Genomic DNA, 23,478 nt, shown 5'->3' with positions numbered 1-23,478 from the left:
TCACAGGAATTTATATAATTTTGAACATCTTTATTCATATTCGGCCAATAAAATTTCCGTTTCAAACTAATAAGATTTTCTCTTAATCCTCGATGTATCGTTTTGGTTTCATGATACTGACGGATTCTAAGCTGTCTTTCATCTATATCAGGGGTGCTCAAACTTGAACTGCTGGCGATCTACCTCAATATTGTTAGACTACGATCGATCGACTCTGAGAGGCTGCAAGTATGTGTAATGAAGGATTGTCGTCTAGATATGGTGTATCATGGCATAGATATTAGTTTTCCGCACAATATGCATTTGTTTAGTCAAGATAAGTCTAAAAATGCAAAATGAAATAAATAAATATTGGAAGACAATTACACAATCCTATCTAGTCTTAAGCTAAGTATAAACTAAGCTGCGTCACTACCGCTGCACCATTGGAGTAGGAAAATAAAATAAAGATCTGCTCTGAAATGAAAAACTCATTGTTATTTAAAATTATGAGTTTATTGGTTATTACAAAACAAAAGAGTGTTAAACTTAACTAAAGAGTAACTTTGGATGTTGAAGCGTGGCACTGCATGTCCTCAGCATACTTTTCATAAGATGGTACATAATTACCGAGTGCTAATCTCAAGCATGATGACATATGTTCGTCAGTTAGTCGATTGCGATACTTTGACTTAATTATCTTCATTTCAGAAAATGCAGACTCGCACAAGTAAGTTGATCCGAACATTGTCGTCAGTTGAAGGGCAATTTGCCTCAGATTCGGATATTTATCTTCTGCTATAAAACACCAGAATTTTGTGTCAGATGCTGTGGCTTTGAGATGTATATCTGATATAATCTGCACTAACTCATTTTCAACAGAACATGAGTCCATGTTAAACTGACTTGCTATTTCAGTTGCTAATTCCTCAATGTTTGAACACGAAAAAGGATAACTCATAAATGATGCGATATTTGCCAATTTGTTGAAATCATAAAAACGTATTTCGAATTGTCCCAAAATATTTGATAATTCTGCCTCATAAATATCATAATTTAACAGAGGAATCCTTGCTTTCAAAGATGGAAAATGTTTCAGATCCTTTCTTTTCAGTTGATCTATCATAAGTTGCAATTTAATTTTGGATGCGTTTATTGCGCTAATCATATCAATAATAGTTTTTCCTTTACCTTGAAGCTGAAAATTGATGGTGTTTAAATGCATTGTGATGTCTGTCAAAAATGCCAAATCAGTCAACCATTTTTCGTTTTTCAGCATCTTAGTATCGTCACCTCTTTCTTCCATAAAAGCGGTTATTTCGGGCAATAATTCTTGAAACCTTTCTAGAAATTTTCCGCGACTCAACCACCTGACGTCTGTGAGAAGAACTAAATCAGTGTGTTCAGCCAACTCACTATTTTCTAACTGCAATGTAAAAAGCCGCCGCTGCAAACTACGTGCACGGATGGAATTCACAATTTTTATTGCAATGCCCATAATCTCCTCCATATTTAGAACTTTTGAACACAAAACTTGTTGATGTATAATGCAATGGAAGGAGAAAAATGAAGGGAAATCGTCATTAGCTCGACACAATGCCACAAAACCGTTTTTGTTTCCAATCATTGCTGGTGCTCCATCAGTTGTAATGCATACTAATTTATATATTGGTAGCTTATAATATTTTACAAAATTGAAAAAAACGTCATATATATCCTCGCCACGGGTCTTTCCTTTCAGAGGAATCATTGTCAAAAACTCTTCCTTGGCTGACATGTCACTGAAAACCATTCGAATAAAAATACATAGCTGGGCAGTGTCTGTAATATCGGTGGATTCATCGAACTGTAAAGAAAAGTATGTAGATTTCATGATATCATGTTTTAGTTGATCTGCCATGTCCTGACTCATGACTTCAACACGCCTCGTGACAGTTGCACGAGATAACTGAAGTTCTTTAATAGCAGATATAATTTCAGTTTTATTTTTAAATTCTGCAAATAAAGTTTCTCCCGCTTCAATAAATGCTTCCTTCACAACCGATCCATCTTCAAATGGTTTCTTGTGTTTCGCCAATATATGAGATATTTTAAATGACGCGATCGTTGCAGCTTTTGATTGTTTCACTGGTCTTGTGAACATGGCTTGTTCTTTTTTCAAACAAGCTAACAAATCACGTACTTTTCGTTTTCTTAATTCGCTCTGCGACGGAAAATCCTTTTCATAGTTTTTATGAACTGTTTTATGATGCCTCTCTAAGTTCCCACGCTTAGGCATTGCTACTGACGCACGGCAAATGAGACAGATGCACTTATCCTTCACCATACAAAAAAAAAAATTCTTCCTCCCAATCGTTATTAAAATGATACGTTTTACTTTTTTTCACCGCACTCATTTTGCGCTGTTCAACAATATCGACGTGTTGCTTTCAAGTTGCTACTCAGACTGACTCAAAATTCAAATCCCTGCAATCGCAACATTAATATCGCCGCGAACGATGTCTTGAATGTTCCCGTCAAACTCGCCGCCCGAAGTTCCTAGAAAATGCGGCGGGAATCAAAGACGCAACTTTTCTTTGACAAATACCGCGTTCCTTTGATAAAGCGTCCTTTTGCCGCTAGCAGCGGACTTTTACACACGATAAAACAAAGTGATGAGGGGGTCATTCTGACATAATTATGTGGATCGAATAAATTTTAGTAGTTTATTCATAACATTTTGTTTAGTTACCTACCTATTAAAACAAAATCTGTGAATAGTTCTATATCGGATTTTTTTCACGAGATCGACTCAAAAAGCATTCGCGATCGACCAGTCGATCGCGATCGACTGTTTGAGCACCCATGATCTATATCTTCCACATCTTCTAACAGAATTCTTGAAATTTTTAAATCAAAACTCTTGTAATCAAATTTCTCTTGCAAAATTCGTATAAGCGGTTTTTCTAATTCTGGTGATTTAAAAAATAATGTATAGGAACTTTTTGGTCTAATATATTCTTTAATAAGTTTATATAAATCGCTTTCAATTGAATTTATGGAAACAATAAATCTGAGTTTTTCTCCGAATAGTTTAATTTTTATAACATTATAATTAGATGCAGTTTTGAATATTATTTGTAAATTAGATGAGTTAATACTTCTTTCTGTATAAGGTATTTCGAAAATTGGATTTTCAATATTGCTATGTATAGTTATATTGTCATGAATAATAACATTTTGAGTTTCGAAGTCAATTATATCATCTTCAATTTCATTAGTAAATTCATCATTATCATTATTTTCGTATTCACTCGCATTTAATAATTCTAAGCATTCATCAAGTTCTTCGTCAGTAACTTGATTAATCACTGAAACTAAATCATCTTCAATACCATTTAAATCTTCAATACCATTAAAATCATTCATTTGGGAATTCAATGTTTCAATTTGATAATAAATAATATACAATCACTCTCATATTTGAATTGAAAAAAATATACTTTATCATATTGAATATCGTTGACCATTTTAATCGGTCCAAGCCGCTGGCAATGCGCGGTAATTCTAAACATTTTTCATTATTTTGTTTACATAATCTTTCGAGATTCAAAATCGCTTGAAATACATCTTCATACTTAGGTTTATCATAGTAAAATTTTTTTGTGATTAAATAGTAAATATTCCGATTATTTTTTCGGATCGCGGCAACTTCGCCTATAGATTTATTTTGAGATTTTAAATTTTCAATTTCGCCATATTTATTTTTGAAACTTAAAGCTATTCCTTTATTCATATGGAAATCTCGTGAAACACAATGTGCTAATGCAAAATTCTTTTGAGAATTGAATAAATTTCCTTCTTTTTCTTTAATGTTTGGTGAATCTTTGATATCGTTATTTTCTTGCGCCTTTATAAAATTTTCGTAAGTTAGGTCATCTTCCATAACTATTCTACTTAATGCATCTGCATTGTTCTGCGAGCCTTTTCTATATTTTATTTCATAATCAAATTCTTCAAGTTTTATTCGCCATCTCATTAGTCTCGAATTAGGTTCTTTTAGAGAAAATAGCCAAATTAAAGGTTTATGATCTGTATAAATTGTAAATTTTCTTCCGTATAAATATGGCCTGAAATGTTTACACGACCATACAATCGATAATAATTCTTTTTCGATCACACTGTATCAAGATTCAGCTTCATTTAAAGTTCTACTCGCAAAAGCAATCGGAAGATCATTGGGCGGTTGACCTTGAGATAATACTGAACCTACTGCATATCCGGATGCATCTGTAGTTAAAACAAAGGGTTCTTTGAAATCAGGATATCGCAATATAGGATGGTTTAATAAATTTTGTTTACATACTTCAAAGGCTTCAACATATTTTGGATCATTTATATTGATTTTAGAATTTGTAAGAGGTTTGGTAATTTTTGCAAAGTTAGGTATAAATTTCCTATAATATCCGACTAAACCAAGAAATGATTTGATTTCTTTTTGAGTTTTTGGAATTGGGAATTTATTCACAACAGTTAATTTATTAGGGTTAGGTTTAATTCCTTCTGGAGTTATAATATGTCCTAGAAATTCTATTTCTGTTTTGAAAAAATGACATTTGTCCAATTGTATTTTCAAATTATCTTCTTTAAATACTTCGAGAATATTATGGATGTCTGCTAAATGTTGTTCTATTGAATCTGAGAAAATAACAACATCATCCATATAAACATAACAATTTTTTCCAATATAATTTCTCAATACTATATTCATTAATCTTTGAAAAGAAGCAGGGGCATTTTTCAATCCGAATGGCATTCGTAAAAATTCATAATGACCATTTTCAATTGTAAAGGCGGTCTTTTCTATAGAGTCACTATCTAATTCAATTTGATGAAAACCGGACGCTAAATCGAGCGTTGTAAAATATTTCTTTTTTCCTAACTTATCTAAAATTGCATCGATTTGCGGTAAAGGGTATTTATCATCAATAGTTTTTTCATTTAATTTTCTGTAGTCAATTGCTATACGCCATTTTTGTTTTTGTGATAAATCTTGTTTCTTTGGAACTACAACAACAGGAAAAGACCATGGTGAAATACTTGGTCTAATAATTTTCTTTTCTAACATTTCATCGATTTGTTTCTTAATTTCCTCTCTATGTACTTCTGGGTATCGATAAATTTTACAATGAACGGGAACTTCATCTATCGTTCGAATTCTATGTTTAATTTTATTAGAAAAATTCAAGGGTTGACCCGGCAATTGAATTGCATCCTTGTTAGTTTGTAAAATTTTCATTAATTGATTACTTATTTTGGATTCCAGATGGCTAAGGTCCACTGGTATTTTGATAGGATTTTGACAAACTTGTTGATATTCAAAAGGAACTTGACAAAATTCATTTTTTAAAATTTGATTTTTGAAATCTAACATTAATCCATACTTATTTAAGAAATCTGCTCCTATAAGTCCGTCATAATTCTTATGAAATTTATAAAGAATGAAAGGATGAAAATCGTTTATTCTAAATTCAGAAAACAATGGTAACGATACTTTTTCATTCGAAGTTTCTTGTCTCATGCAAGCAGTTAATGTAGTTGATTCATTGAAAATATTTTCAGGGAAATAATTGTATGCAAATTTAGGATCAATCAAACAAACTGAGCAACCACTATCAATTAATAACTTACATCTAGGGTTTTTAAATTCAATAAATGGTAGCTGATTAGTATTATCTAAAGTAGAATTTAAGTCAATTCGTTTTCTAAGGTTGTTTCTTGAAAATTTTGTTTATTTGAGAAGTTACTTTTCGATGTAGAAGGTTGTGAGAAAGAATTTCTCTTATTAGGATTTATATCAATATTAGTTAATTCTTCTACGAGAAAATCAGGGCTTCTATCATTATTATTATAGAATTTTCTCTGGGGATTATTTTGATATTGGGTTGAATAATTAGGTCTTTTTTGTGGATAAACTCGTGTCTGTACTGACATTCTTTCAGGTGGGGTAGTTATTCTTTGATTTGGATTCGGTTTAAAAACGTTTTGATTTCTCGACGTACTTGGAACACCAAACGTTTCACGTTGCGTAGGATAATGAGTATTTACTTGACGTTGCGTAAATTGTATCGGTCTCGAAGGGAATCTGTCAAATTGTAAGTAAATTTGTATTCTATGGTTCAAGCATGACATTTTATGTTCTTCTATGTTCCGTAGTGAAGTTGATGTAACGATGTTAAAGAAAGGAAATAAAACAATATTAGTGTTGCTGATTGTTCTTATTAGAATTGAAGAATCCCAGAAAAATCCACACATTTTCACATGGTAGCAGGCAGTGGTTTGAAAATGTCATTACAATTAATCGAATAGTTGAAGGTAAAGTCAGATTTAGTTCAGTTCAAGAATCAGAATATTCCAGAAGGACGCTTCGACAAAATGGCCGATGAAATTATAAAAATTCCCATTTTCGATGGAAAAGATTATGGATGCTGGAAGAGAAGAATTGAAATGATCCTGAAAATGAAGAATTGTCAAGACGTCGTATCCAGAAGAATTAGAACGACCGACAAAGAAGATGAATGGAATGGTAAGGACTTGAAGGCTATCAATATAATATATAGCGGAATTAGTAATGATCAATTACAATTTATCCAAGATAAAGAAACTTCATTCGAGATCATGAAGAAGTTTGATGAGATGTATTTGAAGGAATCGACAGCTCTACAAATTTGTGTGAGAAATAAATTAGAAAGATTGCGGTTAAAAGACTTTGAAGATACTGCTACATTGTTCACCGAATTTGAAAAACTTATAAATGAGTTAAAGAGTGCTGGGGCCACTGTTACCGAGAAGGAGAAGCTGAGCTATATGATCAAAATGTTACCAAGTTCATTGAGCTATGTTGGAGACTTAGTCGATGTGTTGAAAGAAGATGAACAAAATGTAGATTTTGTGAAAAGTAAAATCAGAATGATGGAACTAAAAGAACAAGAAGAAACTGGTAAACACAGTGCAAGCGTATTCAAGACCGAAAGAAAAAAAGAACGAAACTGTTTCAAATGTGGAAGGTATGGACATTTCAAAGCTCAATGCCCAAATATGAAGCCGGATGGAAATTCTTGGCAGCCAAGGGGAGGTATGCAATATCGAGGAGGTGGTTCTCAACAATATTGGCAGAACCGAGGAAATGGTAGTAGTCGAGGTAGTCGTTACAACAGTAATAGTCGAGGTGCAGGTCAACATCATCGAACAGGTGGTTGGCAACAGAGAAATCCAGAAGCTGGTATGAGCAGTTTCAATACAGAGGTTACTAAGGTAAAATCTAATTCAGAATACTCTTTACTTGAAGCAAATAATTGCACTGATAAAATCGAGTGTTTGTTAGATAGTGGATGTTCAGACCATATCGTTAATAATGATGAATATTTTCATGAATGTATTGTTCTCAAAACACCAATTAGTGTCAAAGTAGCTGATGGTCGTATATTGAAAGCAACTAAAGTAGGTACTATTTTACATGGATTCAATGTTTTTGGAAACATAGTTGAAAATAAATTGTTGAATGTTTTCTATGTGAAAGAAATGGATAAAAATTTAATTAGTTATGGAAAAGTTACAAAGAAAAACAAAATTGTATCAATTGGTAATATCTCGAAAATTTACAATGATAAGGGTTATGTTATTGCTGTAGCATACAGAACAAATGGTATATATCATATGACAAGCCAAATAATTAAAGTGGAAATAAACTATACATCGAAGAATAATATTTCTTCTTCTTCTTATATCCTTTACTATGTGCTAGGACTCAGCCATAATAATATTTCTGTAGAAGAAAGATTTCATAGAACATTAGGACATGTAAATTTTAATTATTTGAAAACTATGTGTAGAAAACAAGTATTAGAAGGTCTACCAAGTGATTTAGAATGTGACATTTTTAAATGCGGTATATGTTTGAAAAATAAAATGCATAATTTATCATTTAACAATGAAAGAACCTTCATTCATTGACGATTTCAGTAAGGTTGCTCAAGTCTATGTTATTAAGTCAAAGAATGAAGTTTATGATTGCTTTGTCAAATACGTTAATTTGATTGAAAATAAGACAAATAAAAAAATTAAAAAGTTACGATGTGATAACGGTACAGAATACTTGAATAGTAACATATCTAAATTTGCGAGCGAGAAAGGGATTCATATTGAACCTTGTCCACCGTACGTTCATGAATTGAATGGTACAGCAGAAAAATATAATAGAGATATAAGGGATATGGCAAGATGTTTGTTAGATGAAGCTAAAGTACATAATCGTTTTTGGCCAGAGGTAATCAAAACTGCGACTAGTGTAAAATATTTGAAACTTTATGGCAGTAGAGTTTTTGTGAGAGTGCCAGCACAAAAAAGAAATTCAAAATGGGATAGAAAAGCGGATTTAGGAATTTTGTTAGGGTATGAAAATGTTGGTTACAGAGTTCTAGTGAATAATAAAATAATAGTGGCTAGACATGTTGATTTCATAGAAGAAGGAACAACATATATAGATTTTGATTCAGAAAACAAGTTTGAAAATATTAGTGAAATTAGATTAAATGAAAATGAACATTCTGAGGATAGTACTAACAGGGAAAATGATTTAAGACGGTCAACTAGGGAAAAAAGAAAACCAGCTAAATTTAACGATGACAATTTTGTCTATGATAATGATTTTGTTTATGTTAATTATGTAAATGCGAACATTCCAAATTCATATAATGAAGCCATGACAAATGAAAATCATGAGAAATGGACAGAAGCCATGACTAGGGAAATGCATAGTTTGCTGAATAATAAAACATGGGTATCTGTTGAAAAACCTAAAGACAAAAAAATTCTTGATACAAAATGGGTTTATACTATAAAAAATGGTGAAGTTTATAAAGCAAGATTAGTTGTCAGGGGATATCAACAAAGTGAGTTTATTGATGATATTTATTCACCAGTTGCTAAAATGCAATCATTGAAAATACTTCTATCGTATTGTTGTAATAATGGGTTAATTATTCATCAAATGGATGTGGAAACAGCGTTTTTAAATGGCAAAGTCAAATCTGAGGTATATGTAAAACAACCTCCAGGTTTTGAGGATGGAACGGATGAAGTATTAAAACTTGATAAAGCTTTATACGGTCTAAGGGAGAGTCCAAGAGCATGGTATGACTGTTTCGATGAATATTTAAGAGATTTAGAATTTGAAAGAAGCAAAAATGATAACTGTTTGTATACATTGAAACAAGAAAATGATATTTACATAATTCTTTTTGTTGATGACCTACTGATTTGTTGTAGAGATAAAGAAAGGTTGAATGAAATAAAATGCTTGTTACAAGAGAGATTCAAGATGAAAGATTTAGGCATTATTAAGACATATTTAGGTATTAATATAGATTATGACTTCAAAATTGGAGAACTGTCTTTAGACCAAACCAAATATATAAATTCATTAGGGGAAAGGTATGATCTAAAAAATTCTAAATTGTTTGCAACGCCAATGGAACAAAATTTGAAATTGTTACCTGCAGAATCAGAAAATGAAAATATTAGATATAGAAATTTGATAGGAGCTTTATTGTACATTAGTTCAGGTACAAGACCTGATATAAGTTTCAGTGTTAACTACCTAAGTAGATTCCAAAGTAGATAACAAAAAATTTAAAGTTGATGTATCATAAAAATGAAAATTCTGAAATATTAAAATGTTATGTAGATGCCGATTGGGCAGGCGATATAAATGACAGAAAGTCCACAACTGGTTACTTAATTAAAATGTATGACAATGTAATTTTTTGGAAGTCAAAGAAACAAGGTAGTGTGACAAAATCCTCTACGTCTGCTGAGTATGTCGCTTTATCTGAATGTGTTAGTGAGTTAAAAATTGTAAAAGATATTTTGTTTGATTTTGGAGTTGAATTCTCTGAACCAATAAAAATTTTTGAAGATAATTCAGGTGCTATTAGTATAGCTAAACATGGGAATTTTACGAAAAACTCAAAATATATTGAAACACATTTTCATTTTGTTAATGAGAATTATTTGAACAAACTTATAGATGTAGTAAAGATTGATTCAGAGAATAATACTGCAGACATATTGACGAAAGCTCTAGGCTATGTTAAATTTGAAAAATTTAGGAAGGCATTAGGCCTGAAATAAGAGTTTAAATATTATTGTAATACAAATTTAAGGAGGTGTGTCAAATTGTAAGTAAATTTGTATTCTATGGTTCAAGCATGACATTTTATGTTCTTCTATGTTCCGTAGTGAAGTTGATGTAACGATGTTAAAGAAAGGAAATAAAACAATATTAGTGTTGCTGATTGTTCTTATTAGAATTGAAGAATCCCAGAAAAATCCACACATTTTCACAGAATCTATGCTGCGTTTCATAATGCTGCGTTCGATAATTATTATTTGAAAAATGATTGTATTTGTTTGTATTATTGCGATGATCGGAATAATTATTTCTCGATACATTTTCATGTATAGGATTTTTATTTCGACTTCTGTCTAATAATTCATACTGAGCCATATTACATAAATAATCTTTTACAGCGTTTACGGTATTATCAAAGTTAAATGCATTGTTAGTAATCAAATAAGTTCGTAATTCCATTGGGGAATTCGATATCAATACTGTTTTACATATTTTTAAAATATTCGATTTATAAATTAATTTCTCTGGATCAGGCATAGGATCTGAATCTATTCTATAATTAATTCGAATTTTCAACGATATTATTCTATCAATGAAATTCAACATGTCTTCATGTGGCTTCTTTGCTAAAAATTGCAATTGATGAATTAATACATCTAAATTTATTTGATCTCCGAATTTCGTATTTAAGAATCGTTTAAGAACGACCCAATTGTTAGGTATATCAGAAGTAGATACCTCTGCTAATGCACGATCAGTAAGTTTCGATTTTACAACTGCGAAACAATAATCTTTAATTATTTGGGCTTCATTTGTAAACATGAATAAAAATTGTTCTGCGCTACGTAAGAACGAATGCAACTCATTTTCTTTTCCTGAAAATCTAGGTAATAACATTCCAAATTTTTCTGGCAATGTTAAATCTATTCTTTCTTGAGCCATATTTTTATTTTCTTTACGCTCTTTTCTACCTTTAAAATGCTTTACTGACGTAATCTTGATTAATTATTAATGCAATAAAGTAAAATATAGTAATCGGTTTTTTAAATGAGTAACCTAGGGAAAACTCTTATGTCGGTTTTTTAAAGAAACCTAGGAAAAACTGTTCTACAAGTTTTACACTCAAAACTTTGGGAAAAAGGGTGACTATTTTTTGTCCAGAATAGGGTAAACTGGGAGTCAATAACGGGTAGGATTGCTAACCTTTTTTTTTGTGTCGTATTCCTTGTAGTGAAGTCGTCTTGGGCGCTACTCCAAAGATCAGGGCTTCTTGGCTTCCTTCTCAGGGTTGCTTCTCACCTTAACAGTTGAAACTGATAGTCGAAAGAAAGTTTTTGTTTTGTCACTTCTACGACCGGCACAATATTTCAGATAATACGTCGCGTTTTTCTCGTCGCGCTATTATTTCCGGAATATTTAAAGAGATCCCATCCTCGTCGCCAATTATGTTTTTGAGATGGAAAACCTTGTTTTAAAAAAAAAAACTTTATTTACAAGAAAAAGACGAAAGGTACAATCAAAACTATCTGTCATGAACTGATCTATTATTGACTTATCCGTTATGACTGACTAAAAAAACAATGCATCTGAGAATTTATAACATTACTTATCTCTAATGCAAAATGTGGCGTGATCCTAAGCGTCACACAAAGAATAGCTAAAATAGCAAAATTACATTGTAAGAACAAAGGATGTATTATAGTTACAATAGGCATTCATTCCACCCACATTATCCCGTGTTTGAGATTGATGAGTTAACAATAGTCTATCATGAAATATAAAGTAATAAATGAAGATTCGAAAATATGTCGTATGATCAGAATGGGGTCGTATTATGTAATTATATATTCAACATTCCCCCTCAATCGAAACTAGATCTAATTTACTAACAAAATATCTGAAATTTACCCTACTTAAAGGTTTTGTGAAGATGTCAGCTAATTGCTGTTGTGTACATATATATTTTAAATCAACTAAACCATTTTTCTAAATGCTTCATTGATTTTTGATCAGGATTCTTTGCTGATTTGATCGTACTCTGATTGTCTTCGAAAACTGTGACCTGATCAACATTCAAATTGAAGTCTTTTAATAATTTAATGATCCATATCATTTCTTTTACAGCTTCACATAAAGAAACTAATTCGGCTTCTGCCGTACTTAAAGCTATACAAGTTTGTTTTTTACTTCTCCAAATAACTGAATTATTATAAATTTTGAATAAATATCCAGATGTAGACTTTCTGTCTTCATCTCTAGCCCAATCTGAATCAGCGTATCCAATTAAAATAGAGCAGTCATTGGTTTTTGAATATTTCAGTTTCAAATTTAGAGTACCCTTTATGTACCTTAAAACTCTCTTTAATGCCATCCATAACTCTTTACAAGGTTTAGACTGAAAACGACTCAAATAGTAAACCGCGGTAGCTAAATCTGGTCGTGTTCCTACAGTGACATACATTAATGACCCGATTAATGATCTGCATCTAAGTTCAAGAGTATAATCAATTGAACATTCCTTGCTAATGATTTTGAAGTTAACTTCCATTGGTGTATCTATAGGCTTGCAATCTTCCATACCATATTTAACTAATACCTTTTTCAAATAAGATGATTGATCCAATAGTATGTCATCTTTTAATTTCAATATGGAAATTCCCAAATAAATCAAACTATTAGTACCCATGTCCTTCATTCTAAACTCAGCGCATAAAAACATCTTTAGCTCTGCTATTTCTTGATCACTGTTGCCAACAATTAATAGATCATCTACATATATCAAAATATATAAATTTGCTTTGATGTATAAACAATAGGTAATCATTGTCTGATCTCGAGAACCCAATTTCAGTAATTAACTCATGAAAACGATCATACCAATATTTTGGTGATTTCTTAAGTCCATATAGTGATTTTGTGAGCTTCAATACCAAACCCTTTTCCACATTAACACCTCTAGGTGGATTCAAATACACGTGTTCATCTATACGTCCATACAAGAATGCCCCCTTGACGTCCATTTGATGTATGTCATAATTACGTTATATTGCGATTGCTAAAACAATTCTCAAAGTTTGGAGTCTAAGAACAGGTGCATATGTGTCTTCAATTTTATCTTTCTGTTGGAAACCTCGAACGACGAGTCTGGCTTTATAAATCTGTTCTTTATCTTTCCCTTCTTTTCTTGAGAAAACCCATTTAGTGTCAATGGTTTTGATGTTCTCAGGTTTCTTAACTTGTATCCATGTTTTACTTTCTTCCAACACATCTATTTCTGCTTTTATTGCTCTTGTCCATTTTTCTCTATCTGGCCTTTGATCTATTTCGTCCATGTTTTTTGGAACGTCGTCATTTGTATTTTCTAGTAAATAAGCGAACATTGCTTCTTCCTCAGTTTCAAAATCTGTAATATAATCATTGTGCCATTTAGGCTTATTTCTATTTCTCTTTGTTGGTGTAGTCCTTTCCTGATCCATCTGATTATTTTCTTCCTCCTGTATATTAACTTCCTCCTGTATGTCTTCAACGATAATTCCTTTTCCTGTTACTATTTCTTTGTTATATTTAAGTTTCTCTATTTCTAATGTATCTGGTGTGTTCAACTTGTTCTCGTCAAACATTACATTTCTTCCCATTTCAATTTTTCTCCTTTCAGGATCCCACAATCTATAAGAGCTATTAGGCCCATATCCTACCATGATTAACTTCTTTGCCTTATTTTCTAATTTTGTTCTTAATTGATCAGGTACATGTTTGTATGCTATACTTCCAAATACTCTCAACTTCTCCAAGTTTGGTCTTCTACCTTCCCACATTTCAATAGGAGTTTTATCTATATTTGTTGTTGGACTTCGGTTAGTTAGATAAGCTGAAGTATAAATTGCCTCTCCCCACATATCTTTTGGTAATTCTGAATCAATCAAAAGGGTTCTAGCTTTCTCTACCAACGTCCTGTTCAATCTCTCAGCTTTTCCGTTCATTTCCGGATTATATGGTACTATGAACTTCATCCTTATACCTTGATCTTTACAAAAATTCCTCATTTCATTCGAAGTGTACTCACCCCTGTTATCTAATCTCAAATTTAAAATATTCACTCCAAAATGATGCCTTGCGTAAGCATGATATTCTTTGAACTTTTCAAAAACTTCGAATTTATTTTTCAACAAATAGACTACAACCATATGAGTATAGTCATCCAAGAATGTTACAAAATAGCGAAATCCATCCCAAGTTGTTGGAGAAATGGGTCCACATACATCGGTGTGAACAACCTCCAAAGGTTTATTTGCTCTATACCCCTTCCCATTGAAGGGTTGCCTCGTCATTTTTCCCATTATACATGGTTCGCATGATAATTTTTCAAAATTTGTATTGTCCAGCACACTCAATTTACCCATACCTTCTACTAAATGACTTTTTCCTAACTGTTTTAAATTTTGAATACCTAGATGTCCCAAACGTCTATGCCATAAATCGATTAAATTATCTTTATAATTTAAGGAGTTGTGGATGGAGTAATTTGCTGAATTTTCTACTCTCATATTAACTAAATATAAAGAGACTTCCTTTTTACCAATCATAACTACTCTATCTTTAATTGTCGCTTTCACTTCATTGTGTGCAAATGTTACAGTTAAACCATTATTTTCAAGTTTTGATACAGACATTAGATTCTTTTTGACATCAGGACAATAATAAACATTTTTAATTTGACATGAAACTTTTACATTTTTAACAAAACTGACTGCATCTATATTACCTATACCTTTAGCTTCTAAATACACACCTCCTTTAGCTACTGAAATTTTTTTAGGTATTTTAAATTCATGATAATCAGAAAAAACATTTAAATCACTCACAAGGTGATCTGAACATCCAGAGTCAACACACCACTTTAAACTGTTTTCAGCCAAATAAGAATTTTCAAATGGCTCACCTGATCCTGTTTCTGCTATAAATACTACCTTGGCATCCTCATCCTTGTTTTCTGCTGTCGCTGTGTAACTTTCTCTTGACCAATTCTGGAATTTATTCCTCCCATACATATTTGAATTTTGGCCTCTCCAATTCTCATTTTTATTCTTCGTGTAACCTTGGGTAGACCTATCTTGATTTCTTTCTCCTCGTCCTGAGTAGGTATTCTCGGTTTTATTTCTGTATCTTCATTGGAATTTTTTGTGACCTCGTTTACCACATATGCAACAAGAAAAAGCATAATTTAATGAACTTGATGTTTCTGCAGTCGGTCTCGTTCTCTTTTCTTCTTCACCTAGTAGTCGATTCTTAACGAAGCCCATTTCTAGGGAGGGCTGTGTTTCATTTGCAGTAACCACTGCTTCATAACTTTTGGGCATGGACATTAATATATAGTTTATCTTTTCCTCCTCACTTACCTCACTTCCAGAGTCTTGTAGTTGGGTAAACAGTTCTTCTAGTTTGATGAAGTGGCTTTGTAAGGATTCTTTATCGTTGAACTTGATTTCATTTAAGCTTCTTCTTATGAATAATCTGCTTCGTACTCCCTTCTGTTTGAATATATATTCCAGGTTAGAAAACATATCATATGCACTTTCCATGTTTTTCACGTATTCTAAATGTGTATCAGCTATGCCTCCTATTAGGATAGCTTGTGTCTTTGCTTCGCCAGTTTCATTCTCTTCTATATTTCCATAATTTTTATTGGTTACAGCTTCCAGAACTCCATTATCCCGCAGGATACTTTTAATTCTAAACTCCCACGCTGAAAAGTTATTTCCAGCAAATGGGGTTAAATTATACTTCTCCCTGGCAGTCATCTCATGGATTTTTTTTCTTCAAACCACGCTCTGCTACCACTTTTGATTTAATTATAAAACTGCCAAATACTTTTACATTTTTTATTCAACCCAACTCAGCATGTGCTTCTTATTACAATTAACAAGTTCATCGAGAATTAAAGGTTGAGTTACAAAACCACAGAAAACTAACAGAAACATAACTTAAGAAAAGAAGAAAGAAATAGTTGACCTCACCTTCTAGTGAGATTGTATATATATTCAACATATGATATGTACCTCTTGCTCTCTCTCTTTTAGTTCGGTCAGAGTAACGAGTAAGTTGTACCAGTTGTTGTAACTCAATATATTCAGTTCTTCATTACACCACGTGTACATTTATTTCAAACGGAGTGTTAATTATTGCAAGTTAACTGCCAACAATATTAATCTTCAACAGGTTATGTGCCCAGATTTCCTATATAACGCAATAAAATTAAAGTGACTCAGTTGTTTGTGATATAGTAGAAATTGCCAGAGATAAGATTTGAAGAACCACAGCTGCCAACAATTTCGCAAATAACACATGAGTCATCAAATACCCTGATGGAAACATCTGAAATCAATAACCCTACCCCAACACAAACAAAAACAACAACAAAACATTCCTTCAAAACATATGCGAATTTGTTTCACATAACACCTATTCCTAACACAACAAGACTTCAAGTCGCCGATCAATGGATAAAATTGTTCCCAGATGGACGCGATATAATTACCCAAACCACACAGGGATTTATTGTCAAATCAAATAATTCCAAGGACAATCTCACAAAAGCGCTAAAAACATGAAGGAAATGAAACTAATCAACACCTTTTGTGAAACTTCAACCAACACCTCAGTTCACAACAAGCCCAGAACTCACTTGGAATCATATTCAGCCGTAATCTCACAGGTGGAAATAGAAATAAAAGAAGAAGAGATTAGTAATTTTCTTAAGAAAAACCAAATTACACACCGATATTGTAAGAGAGTTATCTCAAAGAAGACAAACAAACCATCCTTATTTATACGCATAATAACCAGTGAAGTAAAATCATATGAAAAACTAATTAATGAAGGCATCTTCTTCAAATGCAGACACTACATTGCCAAGCCAAGCTACCCACCTGATCCAATACCAGTCCCTTGTGCAAGATGTTCTCAATTTACCCACACAACGGACAAATGCAATTCACCAATAATTTGCAGCAAATGTGGACAACAACACAAGGAATCAGAATGTACAACAAGTTTACCACCAAGGTGTACTGCGTGTCAATCCACAGAGCATGTAGCATGGTCCATAAAATGCCCAAAAAGACCAGTTAAGCCCATAGAAGGTATTCCAAACATCAAAATAAGATCAATAAACAAAAAATCAGCTGATATGCTGAGCTTTTGGATGCCTCATTTTTCAGCACAACACCCTCAATATTACTTTCTTAATCCAAAGGGCAAGGAAAAAAGGAAAGTAATAGATTCACAACTATTTTCCGGTTTTCAATGGAATTACATACTATACATATAATCCATAATCGGCAGAGGTATTTTTTGAATTAAAAACTTTTTTAGGCGCGTTGAGCACTTCTTGGGTGGAGAAAAATCATGGAACCGAAAGCACTCCATGCGTGTCAATTTGTTTATAAATTCATCTAATACACTGCGTCCGTAACCGTTAAGTATGGAACAAAATTCATTTTCAGCTAAACAGACCATTTTAAGGAATAATCCTGAAACATGTCGATTCTTTATTTTAATTTACAGTATTTTAAAATAATAATCTAATATACAGGGTGAATTACTTTCGAGTAATGACGTCAGCGTCATTTTTTTTAATGGAATACCCCCATTTTGACTCAATTTTCCGATTACTCTAGCTGAGCAGATTCCAAAAATGTATCACATGTTGATTCCAATTGGTAAAGGGTGGACAAAAATACAATAGGTTTGTGTGTGCTCATAAAGTGACGCGTAACATTCTTCATTAGTTAAATTAACAATATTATCAAAAATACGGCAATTGGTTTGAATATAACACCCTGTAGTTTGTTACATTTTTAGATTGATAAAAATGTATAAAAATAAGAAATAATTTCTTTCATATTCTGTCTGCTAGACCAAAAGTACCGAACATGTTTGGAAACAGTTCATTTTTATTAATCTAAAAATGTAACAAACTACAGGGTGTTACATTCAAACCAATTAGCGCTAGACAATAAGTATTTTTGATAATATTGTTAATTTAACTAATAAAGAATATTATGCGTTATTTTATGAGCACACATGAAAGTATTGTATTTTTGTCCACCCTGTACCACTTTTAGTGATCTTTTGAAATTCAGAGTAGACGCTGGTGATGAATATAAATACAGAAATAGAAAGAAACGGAATACTGATGTCGCCTACGACAATCATGGATGCCTTATTGTTTTTCAATTATTTTCATTTTGCCCCCCCTGAGAAAAATTTCTGCGGGCGCCCATGACAATACATGATCACATCATAGAAACATACATACACAAAATCAACAAACCCAAAAATATTGAAAGACAACAACTGATTCAAAAACTCCAGAGACGCTTCATCGACAGCTACAATATTAGCACGGTACCCACTTTTGTTGGCAACAGACTTTATGTACTCATGATTGACCTCGAGAATGAAAACAAAACAGTGGATACAGAGCCAGCGGAGGGGGTGCAGCTATATGGGGACATTCATGCTTAAATTTTTGTATGCAAACATTAACAACTATATCAACAAAAAAGAGTTGATCCGATATTATCTTGTGCATAACAATGTGGACTGCACAATGTTTGTGGAAACTAAAACTAAAGCAACCACCAACATTCAATACAGGGATTGGAGGACATTGTTCAAACATGGAAGTATATTGAACCAAAACACCAGAGGAGGTGCGATAGTGCAGGCTTCTAACAGAGTGAAAATTGGTAGAAACAACCCACCCCACTTCAATAACCCATGGAACGATGTTCAGCATTTTACTGTTCCTTTCAATAACGAAAAAATCCATATGTTTCTGGTCTACATACACCACTCCAGCCGACTTGTTGAGGAAAATTTACTGGTGAAAGCATCACAATATAAATATTCCATTATTCTAGGAGACTTCAACGTGAACAACCGAAAAAAAACTCAAATTAACAACTTCCTCAGAAACTCAGATTTCATCAAATTGGATACACCACCAACATTCCTAATGGAAAACAACCCAGACTCCACACCAGACTTGCTAATGTGTACAAGAAATATAAAAGATAATATTCAGAACATAACTCTTACCCCAGACTTAGGATCCGATCACCTTGGAATTGAATTCTCAATTGATACAAAAAAACAGCCTGAAGAATGCACTCAAGAGACCAAATTACTTTATGAAAAATGCAACATTAAAGAAGTGAATAAAAGAATGCTTGAAGTGATTGAACCACAAATTGAAATGACCCCTGAGTACATAACTTTTTTCCACAACACTCTATCAAGAATAATAACAGAGGAAACACCGACTCTCAAAAAACGGTACTTCGGCCAAACCCTTCCTCCCTACATCATAAAGTTGATAAGAACAAAAAAACAATTGTTTCGTGAATACCAGACTAACAAAGATCCAAGTTTAAAACGAAAATTCAACAAATTGAATAGGGATATTCATAACATGATCTTGCAATACAGATCCAATAAATATCTAGAGGCTTGCAAAGAAATCGAAGATCAAAAAGGCAGGACATACTGGAGAACAATTAAAAAACTTGCAAAGTACACAACCCATCAACTTTCAAATCCAATACAAGTCAATGGTGAATCTCTCATTAAGGATAAAGATATTGCTGATGCTTTCGCAAAACATTTTGAAAAGCTGTTTGAAAAATCCGCAAACAAAGAATTCAATGAGGAGCATAGGAAGCAAATAGAGAATTGGTACAAAAATGAACTACCCCAGATTCCATCAGAGATAACATTTGAACCTATCCTAGAAGAAGAATACTATACGGCACTCAACCATGGTAAGAACACAACACCTGGCTATGACAACATTCCAAGAAAAATACTGAGGAACCTAGACCCTTTAGTTCACGATATTATAATCAAAATTTATAATTATTGTCTCTCTCATTCCCTCTTTCCAAGTGAATGGAAAAAAGGCATTTTGATTACCATCCCCAAGGCGAATACAGATAATTCTAACATAGAGAACTACAGGCCTAGTTCTACATTGGGAAAAAATATTGGCAGAGAGAATATGCAATGAGATAGAAAAATATATACCACCATGTCAATTCGGGTTCAAAAAGAAGACATCGACTGTGCACCCTTTAACTATACTCACTTCCAGGGCCGTCGCTAGCCAAATTGCCGCCCTAACAGTCAACTCTGCAGAATGCAAATAATTATTTTGGGTTATCGGGGTCTTCTACCGAAATATCTGCCGCCCCTCTAGAACAGGCTCTGCGGTCTCAGGTTCTTCTGCTGAGTTCCGACTTTATAAAACGCATGAACATTTTGTTTTTTATCTTTAAGATGATAGTGTGTAACAATCGGATGATACGGATGAACCATTATTTCAAATTCGAATGCGCCCACCCCCAAAACTAATTAATTTGATAAAAAATCATGTGTGAAATTCTTTGAAATTAAAAAAAAGTATTCAACACTTTCTTCTTGGAATTCGGATTTCTGAAAAAAATTGAAAATGCCGCCCTCCAATATTTGCCGCCCCGGCAAAATGCCAATTAGCCAGCCTCCAGAGCGGGCCCTGATTCAGTATTTAATTAAGAAAAAGTTCTTCAAGGGGCAATTGAAAGTTCCGGGCGAGGGAAGTATGAGAACGTTTTAGAAAAATATTATCTTGAAATTTTTGTTTTCTCTTTCGGTACCTTACATTTTGAACATGTGAATTTTTGTTCATAAAGTAGAATATCGTAACTGAATCTAAGCGCCCCAATTTTTCTCCAGGGGGCGCCTGGACAGTTTTGGGGCGCACTACTACCACCCCGGAAACGTACCTGAAAGGAACACGGATCATATTTCTTTAGGAACATTATACTTATTTTGAAATAAATGAATATGATTTTTTCTATTAAGTCTATCTCATCATCCGACGCTTCGAACGTAGTACTTCCCAGTGCCGAAAAATGATAAAAATAAGGAAATGATGAAAATAAAAAATTATAGAACTTGCCTTCAGTAATCTACTTTGAAATCCTTAAATCCAAAGGCGAATCGAAAAATTCAGAATATAACACTCACTTTGCACATACAGTACGATCAAAAAAATATTGTTATATAATATGGAACGTGGTATAAAATAAAATAAACTTCTCAGATATGTATTTCTTAGAAAGGATGAGATGGAAATGATGAAATGGAAACGTTTCTCGTATATTTTGCATTCATCTGGGAATAGGCATTCTGGTTGAAGAATTGTAGAGAAAAATACCTTCCACCGGCTACCCTAATAAAGCAATAAAATTGAGCAGTGTAGCAAAGAGAAGGCCGACACGCCTGATTAGTACATGTGTTTTTTAGCATCAATATCTCGTAAACAGTAAACAGCTGTGAGAGGGTTTACACGACATCTGGATATTTATGAGTTGTTGTGTATATTTTCGTGTTGTTTTTAACCGATTTAAATCTCAGGAATCAGTATTAAAACAGCTAGTACAGCAGTATTGAAACAGCTAGTACCATATATAAAATGATATGCAGACCTTTATTGGACTATGGACATATAATCTTCTCAAATTCGACAAAAACAGCTCTGAATGCAATTGAGGTAGCGGAAAGAACTTGCTTACGTAAGATTACAAAAATGAGACATCCCAACAACCCACTGCACAATCCATCCAATCAGCTTTTATATCAGACAACGGGAATAGAACTAATACTGGAAAGAATGCAAAAACTAAGTAAAAAATTCATCAATAACCAAAATAATATCAACATAATGGAGCCATTGATACAACATTAATAATAATAATAATAATAACAAGCTTTATTTCAAGTAAAGAAGAGATGTGATACATAACTTCTTGAAATGAAATAGCGTCAAAAAAAAAAATTTCAATCATCTACTGATTAGAGGTCCTGTTCCAGCTCCTCACATCATACATCAAAAACTCTTCCACCGTGTATGGTTCGATTTGTATTAAAAGCTTAAAAATTTGCTTTTTAAAGCTTTTGAGGGTGGTTGTTTCTTTTGTGTAATCTATAATTTTATTGTAATATCTAATACAACTATATTCTGGTCCCTTTTCCGTTAATGTAAGTCTATGATGTGGATATTTCAACTTAGTTGTCCTTGTGTTATAGCTTGTTGTAGTTTTACTCTGAAAGTAGTTTTTATTTTTGAATACAAATATAAGGCACTCTTGTATGTGAACTGCAATTGCAGTTAGCAGGCTATTTTTCCGAAATATTCCTCTGCATGATTCCCTACTTTTCATTCGCATAATTGTTCTAACAGCTCTCTTCTGCATCTTCAGAACACGATCCATAGTGTTTCCACTTCCATAAAATACAATTCCATACCTTAGTTTTGATTCAAATGTAGCCTGATAGATTATCTTAATGGATGATAAGTCTAAATATCTTCTTAAAACACCCAGTGAGTAGCAGATGGAAGCTAGCTTGGTGCATAGCGATGATATATGTTCGCTCCAGTTTAAATTTTCATCTATTGTGAGACCCAGGAAGCGTCCAGAATTTTGCAGTACGACTTTGTTGTTATTGAGTTGGATCTGTGATGGTGTTAGAAAACCGGAATGAGCAGTCTTCAGAAGAATGGCACATGTTTTTTCTACGTTCATACATAGTCTGTTGGATTGGAACCATTGCATAGTTTGTTCCAAAGTGCTTTGAACAATATTTGAAATTTCGGGGAAGCTGGATGCACTCAGCGTTAAGTTGAAATCATCCGCATAGTTTATCATATGATGTTCAACTTTGTTGTATAAGTCATTGATGAAGATGATAAAGAGTATAGGACCAAGGATACTCCCTTGTGGAACACCAAGTTGTATGCATGCTTCTTCAGATATAGTTTTTGTGCCATTTACATCGATAGCGACCCTTTGCTTACGATTAGATAGGTAAGATCTAAACCATTCTTTTTCTGTATCTCTTATGCCATAGTATTCCATTTTTGTCAATAAATAATCGTGGGTTAAAGTGTCGAAGGCCTTAGATAGATCCAGTAACAGGGCAATCACTACTTTGGAGTCTTCTAAGCTATTAAGTACATTTTGAATGAATTCGAATGCGGCTGTAGTTGTTGATTTCCCCTTCACATATCCGTGTTGTGATGATTTCAGGATTTTCTCCTGCATGAGAAAAGTCACTAGTTGTTCACAGATGGCCAACTCTATTATTTTTGAGAAGGTAGGAAGTATGCTGATAGGTCTATAGCTTTCAGGTTTATCCTCTTCACCTTTTTTGTATATTGGCTTTATGAGGGCTTGCTTCAAAAGTTCCGGAAAAACACCATATTTCATTGAATTATTAATGAGATA

General features: G+C 33.0%; 3 protein-coding genes across 3 annotated transcripts; all 3 read right to left on the bottom strand.

Moving 5' to 3' along the window:
* Positions 1 to 473: 473 nt before the first annotated feature.
* On the bottom strand, positions 474 to 1,355 carry LOC123672413 (general transcription factor II-I repeat domain-containing protein 2A-like). The gene is made up of 2 exons (XM_045606523.1): positions 1,171 to 1,355; positions 474 to 777 (listed from the first exon to the last, which is right to left on the bottom strand). Exons 1-2 carry the CDS (start codon positions 1,283 to 1,285, stop codon positions 533 to 535), a joined length of 360 nt encoding a protein of 119 aa, XP_045462479.1. The 5' UTR covers positions 1,286 to 1,355; the 3' UTR covers positions 474 to 532.
* Positions 1,356 to 5,706: 4,351 nt separating this feature from the next.
* LOC123672399 (probable serine/threonine-protein kinase cdc7) lies at positions 5,707 to 11,848 on the bottom strand. The gene is made up of 2 exons (XM_045606508.1): positions 10,368 to 11,848; positions 5,707 to 6,103 (listed from the first exon to the last, which is right to left on the bottom strand). Exons 1-2 carry the CDS (start codon positions 11,090 to 11,092, stop codon positions 5,707 to 5,709), a joined length of 1,122 nt encoding a protein of 373 aa, XP_045462464.1. The 5' UTR covers positions 11,093 to 11,848.
* Positions 11,849 to 12,119: 271 nt separating this feature from the next.
* On the bottom strand, positions 12,120 to 12,869 carry LOC123673307 (secreted RxLR effector protein 161-like). The gene has a single exon (XM_045607794.1). The coding sequence runs from the start codon at positions 12,867 to 12,869 to the stop codon at positions 12,120 to 12,122; it is 750 nt and encodes a 249-aa protein (XP_045463750.1).
* Between the last annotated feature and the right edge of the window lie 10,609 nt (positions 12,870 to 23,478).

This window comes from Harmonia axyridis, chromosome 2 (assembly GCF_914767665.1).
Source record: "Harmonia axyridis chromosome 2, icHarAxyr1.1, whole genome shotgun sequence".
Classification (NCBI taxonomy): Eukaryota; Metazoa; Arthropoda; class Insecta; order Coleoptera; family Coccinellidae; genus Harmonia; species Harmonia axyridis.
Note: the sequence above shows the minus strand (reverse complement) of the source record. Positions and strands in the feature narration are given on the sequence as shown.